We start from the raw sequence: 12,705 nt of genomic DNA on the forward strand, positions 1-12,705 counted from the left end.
TTCTTCTCAGGCTGATGTCTCTTCTGTGAGACGTCATTCCTTAGTTCCTTCGTTGCCATTTATAGGATTACTAATTCTGCTTCGAAAAAATGACGCTAGAAACAGGGATTGAACCTGTGACCTTGTGGTTAACAGCCACACGCTCTAACCAGCTGAGCTATTCCAGCGTTTTGGTCTAAGTTCTGAATCTTTGTCAACTTTTCCTGTTACCTGCCCTGGAATCTGGATATGTAATTTTTCCAAATGGCTTTTATTACGATAAACGAGGAGCTAGGATCGTGGGTATGGGAAACAAACTACGCATAGAAGGGAATAATAGGCTTTGAAGCTTGCAGTGGTGGGACAATTATGCCCCCACTCCCCCATCTCAACATTAACTTGAGTAACTTGAATGTTTTTATGAGTTTGAGGACAATGTTTCTGAAAATGAGTAACTTAACGATATCTCCAATGCAAAGGGTTAAGGTCATCCTAGGTGGAGGTCTTGTTATCATCTTTTTTTTTTGGGTCATTTGCTAAAAGACAAAAATAAATAAAGATAGAAATTTTGACCTAAAATCCATCTCCAATCTCCAAGGTCTTACCTACACCTTTTTATTTAAATTTAGAGACAAAGTGATGATGTGAACCTAAGATCCAAGGCAATGAAGAAAGTCTTATTTATACTTTCTCACTTACCCCCACTTACAACCTTCACCCTTGCATTGAAGAAGTAGAAAAGGTCTTAAATCCTAGGTGTCATGCTAATTTAAGACCTTTACCCCTTGCATTGGAGATGCTCTAAATGATTTCAACTCCAGACCACTTGCAGTCAAATACTAGCTGCTAATTTTGTTTTTTAATTGATTACTGAGAGTTATGCTGACTGTAAATATAGGTAGAGACAGAAAAAGATTTCAAAGGGGGCCAAAATAATTTTGTAATACTGCAGGTACTTTCAGTGTACTAAATTTTATATTTATGATGGAATAAACACAAAAAATAAGAAAAAATAGAGGATTTTTCTACAATTTTGGAGATTTTAGGGGGCTAGAACCATTCCACCCCTGCAAGGTATACACACTAGCACACTGGCTAGGAATCCCTAACTTAAAAAACACCTTGTATTCCGGTTTGCAGAAAGAAAATTAGACTCTTTAGTTAGACAAGAATCGTTTCATCGCAATGAAGATGTCTAATTTTCCAACAACTTTTATAGACTATCTGCATACGCTTACTTACCGTAGAGTTGCCTTCTTGGCTACTCAAATAGGGCTAAACAACCTTCTCTTTTTGTATTGTTAACCACGATATTGCTATAAAAGCTGGGAAGACCTATTATATCTCTTTAGTTTAATCTAAATGTAAAACTATTTTTTAACGGTATAACAATTACGGCCTTATCATTCTACCTGAGGAAGAAATTTTGCTGGGCTAAATTTAGTTATTCCTCCTCTTCGAAAGTTTAATTTCATGTTTAGTCTGAGATCATCTTGGCCTAATTTTTCTCGACCATACGGTTAACTATAAACTACCACAAGTCTGAATATTTGTAATCAATTTGAGCAGTTTGAACAAAACTTCAAAAAAGTTCTTTAGAAACAAAACTTTAAAAATCCACCGATTCTGCAAAAACCAGTGAGAAAGGTATAATGACGGTTTGGCTTTGATCAATTTAGACGTGCGATCTTAAGTTTACTATTTTAATCTAGTTTGTTTCATGACTAAAATTCTACATCGGAGTCTAAAATATGTTTTCAGACTTAAAATCTGACCAAAAATAATCACAAGTTTTTCTAACACAAAATTTACATGTTGAGCTAAAAATTTGCTTTGCAATCCACGGTGACCCCAAAATTTCTAACCCAACCTAAAATCTACTCCTTATTTAAAGTCCATATTGTGATCTAAAGTTTCTCATATTTTCAAAAATCTGTTGCGCTGAATAAGTGACATGAAATTATATTGTGACCCTCTCTCAAAGCCTTTCCTCTTAAGAGATTAAAAAATATAGAGCTACATAGACTCAAAAACTGAGGACTTAATCACCAGACTGCCAATTTGTTAGTCATATTATATATAAACCTTTAACTAAAAAACCTCAACCTATTCGATTCTTGTGAATGAAAAACGAGTCTTTAAGTTTTCCTCGTCATATATTTTGTGGTTTTTTAATCGACAAGAGAAAAGTGTTTATTTATAAGTGTAGTATCAGAGGAAAAAAAATCGACTATATAAAGAAGTCATGTGATTAAATTCACACATGGTCCTTCTAGACTTAGGATCGGCTCGACCCTCTTTAGTTGGCTAGTAATTAGTTTATTACCTATATTATGTTATATACACTCTTTATTTCACGAAAAGTAATACTTTCATTTGTTTGGTATTTATATTCAATCATACTCTCTCCATTTCAACAAAAATGACACTTTCATATTTTGTTTTTCAACCAAACCTAATTTTAAATAGAGATAAAAAAAAGTAAAAGTATTATTTTTTCTGAAATAGAAGTAGTACTCCCTTCGTATCACCTATATAGGCGGAGGGACCAATTCTCTTAGATTAAGAAAATTACCTTGCATTCATCATTTTTCATGTTTTTTCTTTGTTTACCCTTTGTCCTAATAACACAATTTTTTATGCATAATAAGTGACGGTATTTGTGAGAAAATTCATCTTGAAAATAGGACTCCGTCTATTTAGTGGGACAAAGAAAAATCAAAATTCCGCCTCGGTACGGAGGGAGTATCATTTATTCTGAAACAGAAATAGTCTATGTAACAAAATCTGTCACATGAGTCATGACGCCACCAAAAATGAGCATCAAAATTTGTCACCATGACTCGGAATGTTTTGCCACCTAGTTCTATTTGGTTTGCAAATCCGCGAGAGAGGAGGAAAATAAACCGGATAGTCCATCTACCCACCTTTAAAAAAGCTCTCTCTTTGTAAAAGACACACTATACGCGACTTTCAAAGAAGGAATCCTAAATTTCCTTGAAACACCAGTTTATTGGATTCGTTCATCTTCTTCAATCGATTTGGTACTTCCTCTTTCCCTCTGTCTACCAATTAATTTTGTTTTCTAGGGTTTTCAACAACGAATAATTGCTCCTTTTTTTTGTTTTTTAGCCTGTGATTATTTGACCTAATCATGTTATTTTCGATTGCTTTAAATTTCGCTTGTAACGAGAAGTTTGCCCTAATTTTATGCTTAAAATATGAAGTAAACATATTGATCGCGGATTTTTGTGTGTTTTAGTAATCAAAGGGGGATTTTAAAGAAGAAATATGTGGGCAGCATCTTGCCTGGCTTCATGCTGTGCAGCTTGTGCATGCGAAGCTTGTAGAACAGTTGTATCCAGCATCAGTAGACGCTCTGCTCGAATTGCTTATTGTGGTCTTTTCGCTTTCTCTCTTATGGTTTCATGGATCCTCAGAGAAGTTGCTGCTCCTCTCATGGAGAAAATCCCATGTATGTACTCATTGTTTCTTGAATTGTATGGATTGCTATTGTACCTTTGATATTGGATGTGAAATTGTTATTAACATTGAAATCTAGGGTCTGTGGATTGGTTAAATTGTGTGAAACTGATCTTTCTTGATAATTTTTTTTTTTTTGTTTTAGGGATCAATCATTTTGCCCAGACTCCGGATAGGGAGTGGTTTGAAACTGATGCCGTGTTGCGTGTGAGTTTGGGAAACTTCTTATTTTTCACCATCCTTGCCATTATAATGATTGGTGTCAAGGACCAGAAGGACCCTAGGGACCGTTTGCACCATGGTGGATGGATGATGAAGGTTGTTAGTTGGTGCCTGATGGTGATTTTTATGTTTTTCCTTCCAAATGGGATCGTAACCTTTTATGGTGAGTGACTTTCATATGCAGCTTCTGTTCTATCGCATAAAAAATTTTCTTTGTAGAATCTGTGACTGACCTTCCTATTGACCCGCCGTTTGCATAAGATATTTTATAACTTAATGCATTTGCATAAGATATTTTATAACTTAATGTATGTTCTGTGTATATGAATGACATATCGAGGTGTACTCGCATCATCTAGATGCAATGGATTTCTTTTCTTCATGCTGCAAATATGATCATACACTACATTGCAGTTTGTCTTCCTCCCAGTATCCATTATACAAAATACTTATTGGACATTGTTCGTTTTGTCTTTTTACGAAAATTAAGTTTTTCTAAGTCAGAGTGTGAAATATTTTCTCACATGGACTTTTAACCCCTTCGGACACAACTTCCATGAAACTCTTTGCATATTGAGCCATGATATTTGGTAGTTGGGGTAACCTTCATGTCAGTTTCTAGCTGTATAATTGTGTTCTTTTCTTATTAGTTCCTTTTGTGCTGTTATACAATGGTGCTCTGCAGCAATTCATCCATTGAATTTTTAAAGAATGCTTACGTATAAATCTTTGGTAATTTCTCGGCGTATTAGTTTTCCATTACGAAGTTTGGCTTACAGCTTTTGTTATTTTGCGATCTGTAAATGCAGAGTCAATATCCAAATTTGGGTCAGGATTGTTTCTTCTTGTTCAAGTTGTTCTCTTGCTGGATTTTGTTCATGGATGGAACGACAACTGGGTTAAAAAGGATGAACAGTTCTGGTCAGTTTCACAAACTTGAATCTTTATAATACTTAAATTCCATTTATCCACCTTTCTTACGTCTTCACATGCTATTGTTCTGATATACTACCTCCGTCCCTAATTAGATGACCTATACCATAAATAAGTGGAGTAATAGATTATTATTATTATAAGAAATATGTAAAATTTCATAGCCATATTTATATTCATTAGGTAGGTGTTTTAAAATGCTTTCCAATGATACAAAGTTTACGAAAATCCGTTGTATGGTTTGAGAGAAAAATCATTTCTGAATTTACTAGTAAATTTTAACTAGGTCATCTAATTAGGGACGGAGGGAGTAATTTTTCTTTTAAGATAATTATTTTTTGTTATTCATCCTTATTCTAAACTTATATCACTGATACAGGTACATCGCTCTATTTGTCGTTTCACTTGTTTGCTACGTGGCAACGTTCTCCTTCTCGGGACTGCTCTTCCATTTCTTTACTCCATCTGGGCATGATTGTGGGCTCAATACCTTCTTTATTGTTCTCACACTGATCTTTGTGTTCGTGTTTGCAATCGTTGCTTTGCACCCAGCGGTAAGTTGTCAGTTTTGCATTTTAATTACAATTGCCTGAACTCATTTTCCATGATATCTTATGTATGTAGAATTTTTACCATATTAGTGTCTCCTAAACGATCTAGCATAATCTTATGTATGAACTTCATTAACAGTAGTCAGTACTATACATGAAACTCTTGAGAGCAGTATCCTTTTGAAACGTAAATTATGGTTACGTAAGAGAAACCACCACATTTAGTATATTATATTGTTTAAACATTCCGCCTCTGACATAGTTATCATTTCATTGGTTGATGCGCCACATATACAGGTGAATGGAAGTCTGTTACCTGCTTCTGTTATATCTGTGTACTGCACATACCTATGCTACTCTGGGCTTGCTAGTGAACCAAGGGATTATGAATGTAACGGCCTTCACAATCATTCCAAAGCTGTCTCTACTGGTTCACTTACTTTGGGACTCGTTACAACAGTTCTTTCCGTCGTTTACTCTGCTGTTCGTGCTGGTTCTTCCACAACTTTTCTTGAAAGTTCAGGCGAAGGTTAGTACTACTTCATTCTTGCAATTCTGGAGAAAGATTTGAAGCATGAGACGTGAGTCACTCGACTAGTTTAGGGTTATCAGAGGGTCATTACTGTGGTAGTTGCATATATGGATCCTGGTTTCTACTGATAATCATATTTTAAATCCAGTTGTTTGTTGATGTTATCATATAGAGTTTCTTGAGAAATTTTAATATAAAATTAAGGGTTTATTTGTGAATTATGAGAAAGCGAGTACAGTCGTGTTTTTAAGTGTTTGTAATTAGTGTGTGTTATGCTTAAAGGTTTACTTATTAATAATGGAGTTTCTTTGTTTTAATGTGCAGAAAAGCCTTTGCTTCCATTCAGCAAGCAGGATGATCAGCAAGAAGATAATAAGAAGGATGAAAAATCATCTGGGGCTGTTACATATTCATATTCATTCTTCCACCTCATATTTTCTCTTGCCAGCATGTACTCTGCTATGTTATTAACAGGGTGGTCGACCTCAGTTGGGGAAAGTGGAAACCTTGTGGATGTCGGATGGCCTTCGGTGTGGGTCAGAATATTGACAGGATGGGCCACTGCTGGTTTGTACATTTGGTCTCTGGTTGCTCCACTTCTGTTTCCAGAAAGAGAGTTCTAATCAGCCAACGGCTTGATGCTATTACGTCCCATCTTTCTCCAGAAAACTTATATTATGTAGTATATCACATAGGGTGTGCAACTGTGCGTGTATTTCTGTTAATATTTTCTGTTCCTGGTGGCAGCTTAATGGCCAATGTACTGTGAGTTTTCGACAAAACTAGCGTGTAAAAATCAGACTCGACGTGATAGTTTTCTCTCTTCTCGTTTCACTCTTTTAAGTCTCATTTTATTTCTCCTCTCGTATGTGCAATAATTTTCTGCTAGGATTGAATCTTATTACAGCATAAAATCAATCTAGAAAGAAGAGCATTTTCAATATTCTTTGATCACGAGGAATTATTATAGAATTTTGACTTTTGAGTTACTATATTGAGTCTATTGAGTCAAAAAATCTGGGTTTTCCTCGAGTAGGTGACACCACGTATGTAGGCGGTGACTTAGCCCGGAGAATAGCATTTCCGTGACCGGAAAGTTCGGATGAGATATTTTCTCATCAATACTGACGATTTTCTCATCGTTACTAACGATTTTCTTCAATATAAACTCCCTATTAGATCTCATTTACTCTTCCCACTTGAGCACCAATTCACAGAAAAAACCTAAGAATTTTCGTAGACTTGGCAACAACCCTTACTTCACCACTTTCCAAAGCACCGTTCTTAGAAACCCAATCTTCATTATTCCATGGCATCCAAATCCCATCAAGAATCAAACCCATCAGATCAACTTCTCAAAACAGCAAAACTTCATCTTCATCATCATCAATCTGTATGTCATCAGCAGCAAAAACACCACCATATGATCTTACATCATTCAAGTTCGAACCAATCAAAGAATCAATCGTTTCTCGTGAAATGACCCGTCGTTACATGACAGACATGATTACTTACGCCGATACAGATGTTGTCGTTGTTGGTGCCGGTTCAGCCGGTTTATCATGTGCTTATGAAATCAGTAAGAATCCAAATGTTAACGTTGCAATTATTGAACAGTCAGTGTCTCCAGGTGGTGGTGCTTGGTTAGGCGGACAGCTTTTCTCAGCCATGGTTGTTCGTAAACCGGCTCACAAACTCTTGGACGAACTCGAAATCGAATACGATGAACAAGACACTTATGTTGTCATCAAACACGCTGCATTGTTCACTTCCACCATCATGTCAAAGCTGTTGGCGAGACCAAACGTGAAGCTGTTCAATGCTGTTGCAGCAGAGGATTTGATCGTTAAAGATGATAAAGTTGCAGGAGTTGTTACAAACTGGGCATTAGTCGCGATGAACCATGATACGCAGTCTTGTATGGATCCTAATGTGATGGAAGCTAAGGTTGTTATTTTGTGCGGTCATGATGGTCCATTTGGTGCTACCGGTGTTAAAAGGTTGAAGAGTATCGGTTTGATTGAATCTGTTCCTGGAATGAAAGCTCTCGACATGAACACTGCTGAAGATGCCATTGTTAAGCTCACCAGAGAAATTGTTCCTGGTATGATTGTTACTGGTATGGAAGTTGCTGAAATTGATGGTGCCCCAAGAATGGTAACAAAATTTCTTTCTCATTTTTTGAGTTTTTCTTGGTTGATTTTACATTTGTGTGACTTATTTTGTTAAATTGGTTGTATACTACAGGGACCAACATTTGGAGCTATGATGATATCAGGGCAGAAGGCAGCACATTTGGCATTGAAGGCATTGGGACAACCTAATGTGATTGATGGAAACTATGCTGATATGGGAGGTATTGCACCAGAACTTATCCTTGCTGCTGCTGAATCAGCTGAGACTGCTGAAGCTTAAAGAAAGTGATGCTGAGATTAATGAATTGCATAAATAACAAAAAGGACAGAACAAAGATATGATGATATGTAGAACTGATGAGTCAATCAAATAGTCTGCTGTTCATGGTTGTTTTTTTACAATCCTGTTAAAGGGACGGCATGATCAATCTAATAAGACAAAAAGGGTCATTACATGTTAATTCATGCCAGCCCTTATCAAAAAAATATGGAAATGACCAATTAAGTCTTATTATTAATAATCAAGATTAATATTGATAATCAAGATTAGTGTTGATAATTAATTTTCACTTATAATGACTCTAAAATCAGATTTTTAGAGTTAAAAAAAAAAGTTGTGAGGAGAAGAAAAAAAGCATTTTTGTGAAACCTTAGATTTTGATTCACTCAACCAAAATGAGTGATTCCAGTGACAAATTTGAGATGGGTGAATCTCTAAATTAGTTCCCATTAGCTTTTTGTCGCTCAAAGTTATCTAAAGTACGTAAAAAAATCGAAACTTTCAAAATTTCAGAAGAACTTACGATTGGAATTTAGCTCGTTACCAACCGTAACTCTCAGTTACGGCTCCAAAAGTATCGAATACCAAACGTAACTGGTTCAATTTGGGGAAAACCCAATCGTAATACCAGTTACGGTTGGTAGAATGACAACATATAGCAACCGTAACAAATTACGGTTGGTAACTAATGAATCGAAATCAACCATAATTAACCTATGGTTGGTAAGGTTATTTGAGTTACAAGTCGTAACTCAAATACGGTTGGTAACAGTGATGCAATTACAAACCGTACGTAAAAAGAAAATGAAACATCCAAGACAACTCACGGTTCGTAACTTAAGTAACGAGACCAACCGTAAGTAATTTACGGTTGGAAAAAAAATTCGTAACTGAATATTTTATCTCAAAATCAAGAACTTACGGTTGGTATTTGAGTTAAATGAACCGTAACATCAACCAAATCTATAGTTACGGTTCCAATTGGAGTTATTACCAACCGTAACTCACATGCAACACAGAAATTTCAATTTCAATTTTGATCCAAAACCCTAATTTTTGATACAAAACTAACTTAAATCAAACACAATAAACAAAACCCTAACTGGGTCTTTTGGAAATATAGTTTTCAATCAACGATTATCAATTTTTCAAATCGCTGATTAATCGAGGACGATGAAAATTTCAATTTTAATGGACCAGGAGAAGAGAAGAGAAGATGAAAAAAATCAAAAAAACTGTTTTGATTTTTCTGATTCCATTAGATTAAAAATAGGAGTAGGGTAATCTGATCAATTTACACCCCTTATAAAACATCCCCTAACCAATAAGAGGGACATTGCTATCACCCTTGCCGCCCCTCCAATGGAACATGCCGCCCTTTAACAGGATTGTTTTTTTATGTCAAGGATCTTGTTTACGTGGTTTTTTTGTTTTCTCAAAATTTCTTGTGCTTCAAAAAAATAAAAAAATCATACTTGGTACGAAATTTTTTATATGAAAGTAACTTTTCCTGGTTAACTGGTCAACATGTTCAAGATTAAAGACAGTAGTCACAGTACCGTCAGAAGATCCGCGGTTCTTAGCTCTAGAAAATTGTGTGAGAGTAAAAACAAGGACATGATGCAGTTAAAAAAACACTAGTAGTATGTTGGTCAGAAGTGGGGGAAGGTGAGAAAAGAACTTAAATGCAGTACGCGGTGGTGAATTACTTTTTGCAGAGAAAAGACATATGCCATGACAGCCATGTCTTCTCTGTACTGTACCAATGTATCATCTTCTCTTCCCCCAATAACCTACTATTTCACTGAGAAACCGCTGAATGCAGTTACTTTGGTGTGGCAATGCATTAATGCAGTATTGTCTCGGGTACTGTGCATAATGCGGTATTGATTAGGAGTACTGTTTAAGAGGTAGCGATGGAGATTTAAGGTAAGGTCAACACTTCCAGAAGCTAGAAAAAAAGCTCCACATTCCAGACATGGCTTCAAGATTACCAATTGATAACTATACATGGATCCGCCCTTCCACTCAGCTGAAAATTGCAGTAATTTTTGTGTACATTTTCTTGATCTCATCTCCGTCTTCGTCGTCCGGTGATCTTTTCGTTAACTTCTATCAAACTTCATGCCCTGGAGCTGAATTTATGGTTAGAAACACAGTGAGAGCAGCTTCAAACAATGACCCAACAATTCCTGGAAAATTGCTTAGGTTGCTTTTCCATGACTGCATAGTGGAGGTAAATTGACTATGATATTTTTTTTTATATTTAGTGAATCTGGTAATTAAACTGATATATTATTTGTTCTTGTAATATTGACATTTATTTCTATAGGGTTGTGATGGATCAGTACTATTGGATGGAAAAGAGACAGAGAAAAGTGATCCGGCAAATACTTCACTTGGAGGATTTGCAGTGGTGGCGGCAGCCAAAGAATTGCTTGAATTGTTTTGCCCATCAACAGTTTCTTGTGCTGATATTATCACTTTAGCTGCTAGAGATGCTGTTGCAATTGTAAGAACTAACCACATACATTTCTGATTCCAATTTTAAGTTCCACTCCTGAATTTCTCAAAATTAAGAGTCAGTCCCCGCAATATCTTAGACACATTATTCATCAAGCTTAAGGTGCTTTAGGATGGAAACATGGACTCTTGGACATTGCTGATTTGAGTGATATCTACATAGACTGAAAGCATATGTTAGGGTGAGCGAGACTGCCATTTCTAGTTTCTTTGTAGGAGTTTTTGTGGGATGTAACCATTAGCCCTGACATGAGTGTGTGTGTGCAGTTTGGAGGACCTAGTGTGGAGGTTCCAACTGGAAGAAGAGATGCAAAAGTTTCTTTAGCTTCAAATGTGAGGCCTAACATGGTAGACACAAGTTTCACTATGGATCAAATGACTCAATTGTTTACTTCCAAAGGCTTGTCTTTGGATGATCTTGTTGTTCTTTCAGGTATACGTTGAACACCACGTAATGTTATCTATCGATGTGCTCATTTTGAATCTTCAAAATCTGAAACTGATTATATGCAGGAGCGCACACGATCGGAGCTGCCCATTGTAATGCATTCAGTGACAGATTCCAAGAAAATTCAAAGGGAGAGCTTACACTGGCTGATAAAGCCTTAGACAAAGTCTTTGCGTCAGAGTTAATGAAGCGATGCCCTGCGAGTGCGAGTGCATCCATAACTGTCAACAATGATCCTGGAACTTCATTTGTGTTTGACAACCAATACTATAAAAATCTTATAGCTCATAAGGGTTTGTTCCAATCAGATTCAGTTTTGTTTAGTGATGCAAGAACAAAGAAGCTAGTGGAAGAGCTTTCTGACAATCAAGATACGTTTTTTCAGAAATGGGGAGATTCATTTGTCAGACTTAGTAGTGTAGGAGTTAAAACAGGTGATCAAGGGGAGATAAGAAGATCATGTAATGTCATTAACCAATGAATAACATTGTGATATCTTACTGTTAGATTTTCAGTTACACATTCTTTAGGAGTATTACAATTTTTGATTTGTATGCTCATTCTTTTCGCCTTAATTGCTGCCAGCAACCATGACAATATCTCACCACAGCCAAAGAGATCTTGCAAAATTATTTTCTTGAAAAATCTCAGGAGAATCCCAGGATTTATCGTGAGAGTTGATTCAATGGCAGTCGGACCAGCCTTTCTATCGTTGAGATATGTGGCGGAAACCGGGTCCTCGCTCTTTTGGAATTAATCCTGGGATTTTCTATCATTGATATCCTGGCATTTCAGTATTTTCGTTTGACCATTCTAGTATAAGAAAACTTGTGATAAACAATACTAAGTTACAAAATCATATACTACTACTACATGTCAACTACATGTCATGATGAGTGTAAGATTTTTGATGAGTGTAGGATTTGTATTGTAGCACTAATGCATGATGAGTGTGATACGTCTCACATTCTTAACCAAAAAACACACAAAAATAAACATTTGTTGTAATGTTTGACCAACGAGGGAAATTATGGTTTGGTCCTTTTATTTGAAAATAAAATGGATAAAAACACCTTTCCGTACTATATTACTATTAATTTTTGTAACTTTTCTATTTGTATAATTTTTTGATTTCATGCCTGTGATGAACTCTAAACGTCCTACTTATTTTCTTGTATGAGTTCATTCTATTTGATGAACTATCAGGTGTTTGGTCATGCTTTTTGTACTTTCGAATTCATTCACACAACAAAAATTCATTATTATGAACAAAAATCATAGTTCATTCTTTCAAACGAACACCCCAATCAAAGTTCATTATTATGAACAAAAATCAGAGTTCATTCGTCAAAATGAACACCTATCAAAAACAAACTAATTCAAACCTAGAACATAGTTCATTCTTTAAAATGAACACACACAAAAAACAGAGTTCAATCTTTCGAATGAACACTTAATAATTCAAGATCTAAAACTGAGTTCATTCTTTGACATGAACACACAACAAAAATCCATAAAAATTGAAAAGTTCACTTGAAATCAAAGAACAAATATCAGAGAAACGTATTCATCATCTTCAACAACAACAACAACAACAGTAGGAAAGAAAAAACAGAAAA

The 12,705-nt window shown here is 35.7% G+C and overlaps 3 protein-coding genes and 1 non-coding gene across 4 annotated transcripts; 3 read left to right on the plus strand and 1 right to left on the minus strand.

The window, feature by feature from the left end:
- Positions 1-93: 93 nt before the first annotated feature.
- TRNAN-GUU lies at positions 94-167 on the minus strand. Its single transcript has one exon. It is a non-coding gene; the product is annotated as a tRNA-Asn (tRNA).
- A 2,623-nt stretch (positions 168-2,790) lies between these two features.
- Positions 2,791-6,561, plus strand: LOC113282647 (probable serine incorporator). The gene is made up of 7 exons (XM_026531695.1): positions 2,791-3,023; positions 3,242-3,454; positions 3,608-3,847; positions 4,494-4,605; positions 4,997-5,171; positions 5,466-5,697; positions 6,025-6,561. Exons 2-7 carry the CDS (start codon positions 3,271-3,273, stop codon positions 6,321-6,323), a joined length of 1,242 nt encoding a protein of 413 aa, XP_026387480.1. The 5' UTR covers positions 2,791-3,023; positions 3,242-3,270; the 3' UTR covers positions 6,324-6,561.
- On the plus strand, positions 6,452-8,115 carry LOC113279575 (thiamine thiazole synthase 2, chloroplastic-like). Its single transcript, XM_026528258.1, has 3 exons — positions 6,452-6,465; positions 6,918-7,857; positions 7,948-8,115. Exons 1-3 carry the CDS (start codon positions 6,452-6,454, stop codon positions 8,113-8,115), a joined length of 1,122 nt encoding a protein of 373 aa, XP_026384043.1.
- Positions 8,116-9,914: 1,799 nt separating this feature from the next.
- Positions 9,915-11,567, plus strand: LOC113279576 (peroxidase 46-like). The gene is made up of 4 exons (XM_026528259.1): positions 9,915-10,351; positions 10,448-10,627; positions 10,906-11,071; positions 11,152-11,567. Exons 1-4 carry the CDS (start codon positions 10,094-10,096, stop codon positions 11,565-11,567), a joined length of 1,020 nt encoding a protein of 339 aa, XP_026384044.1. The 5' UTR covers positions 9,915-10,093.
- Positions 11,568-12,705: the final 1,138 nt, after the last annotated feature.

This window comes from Papaver somniferum, chromosome 5, assembly GCF_003573695.1.
Source record: "Papaver somniferum cultivar HN1 chromosome 5, ASM357369v1, whole genome shotgun sequence".
Classification (NCBI taxonomy): Eukaryota; Viridiplantae; Streptophyta; class Magnoliopsida; order Ranunculales; family Papaveraceae; genus Papaver; species Papaver somniferum.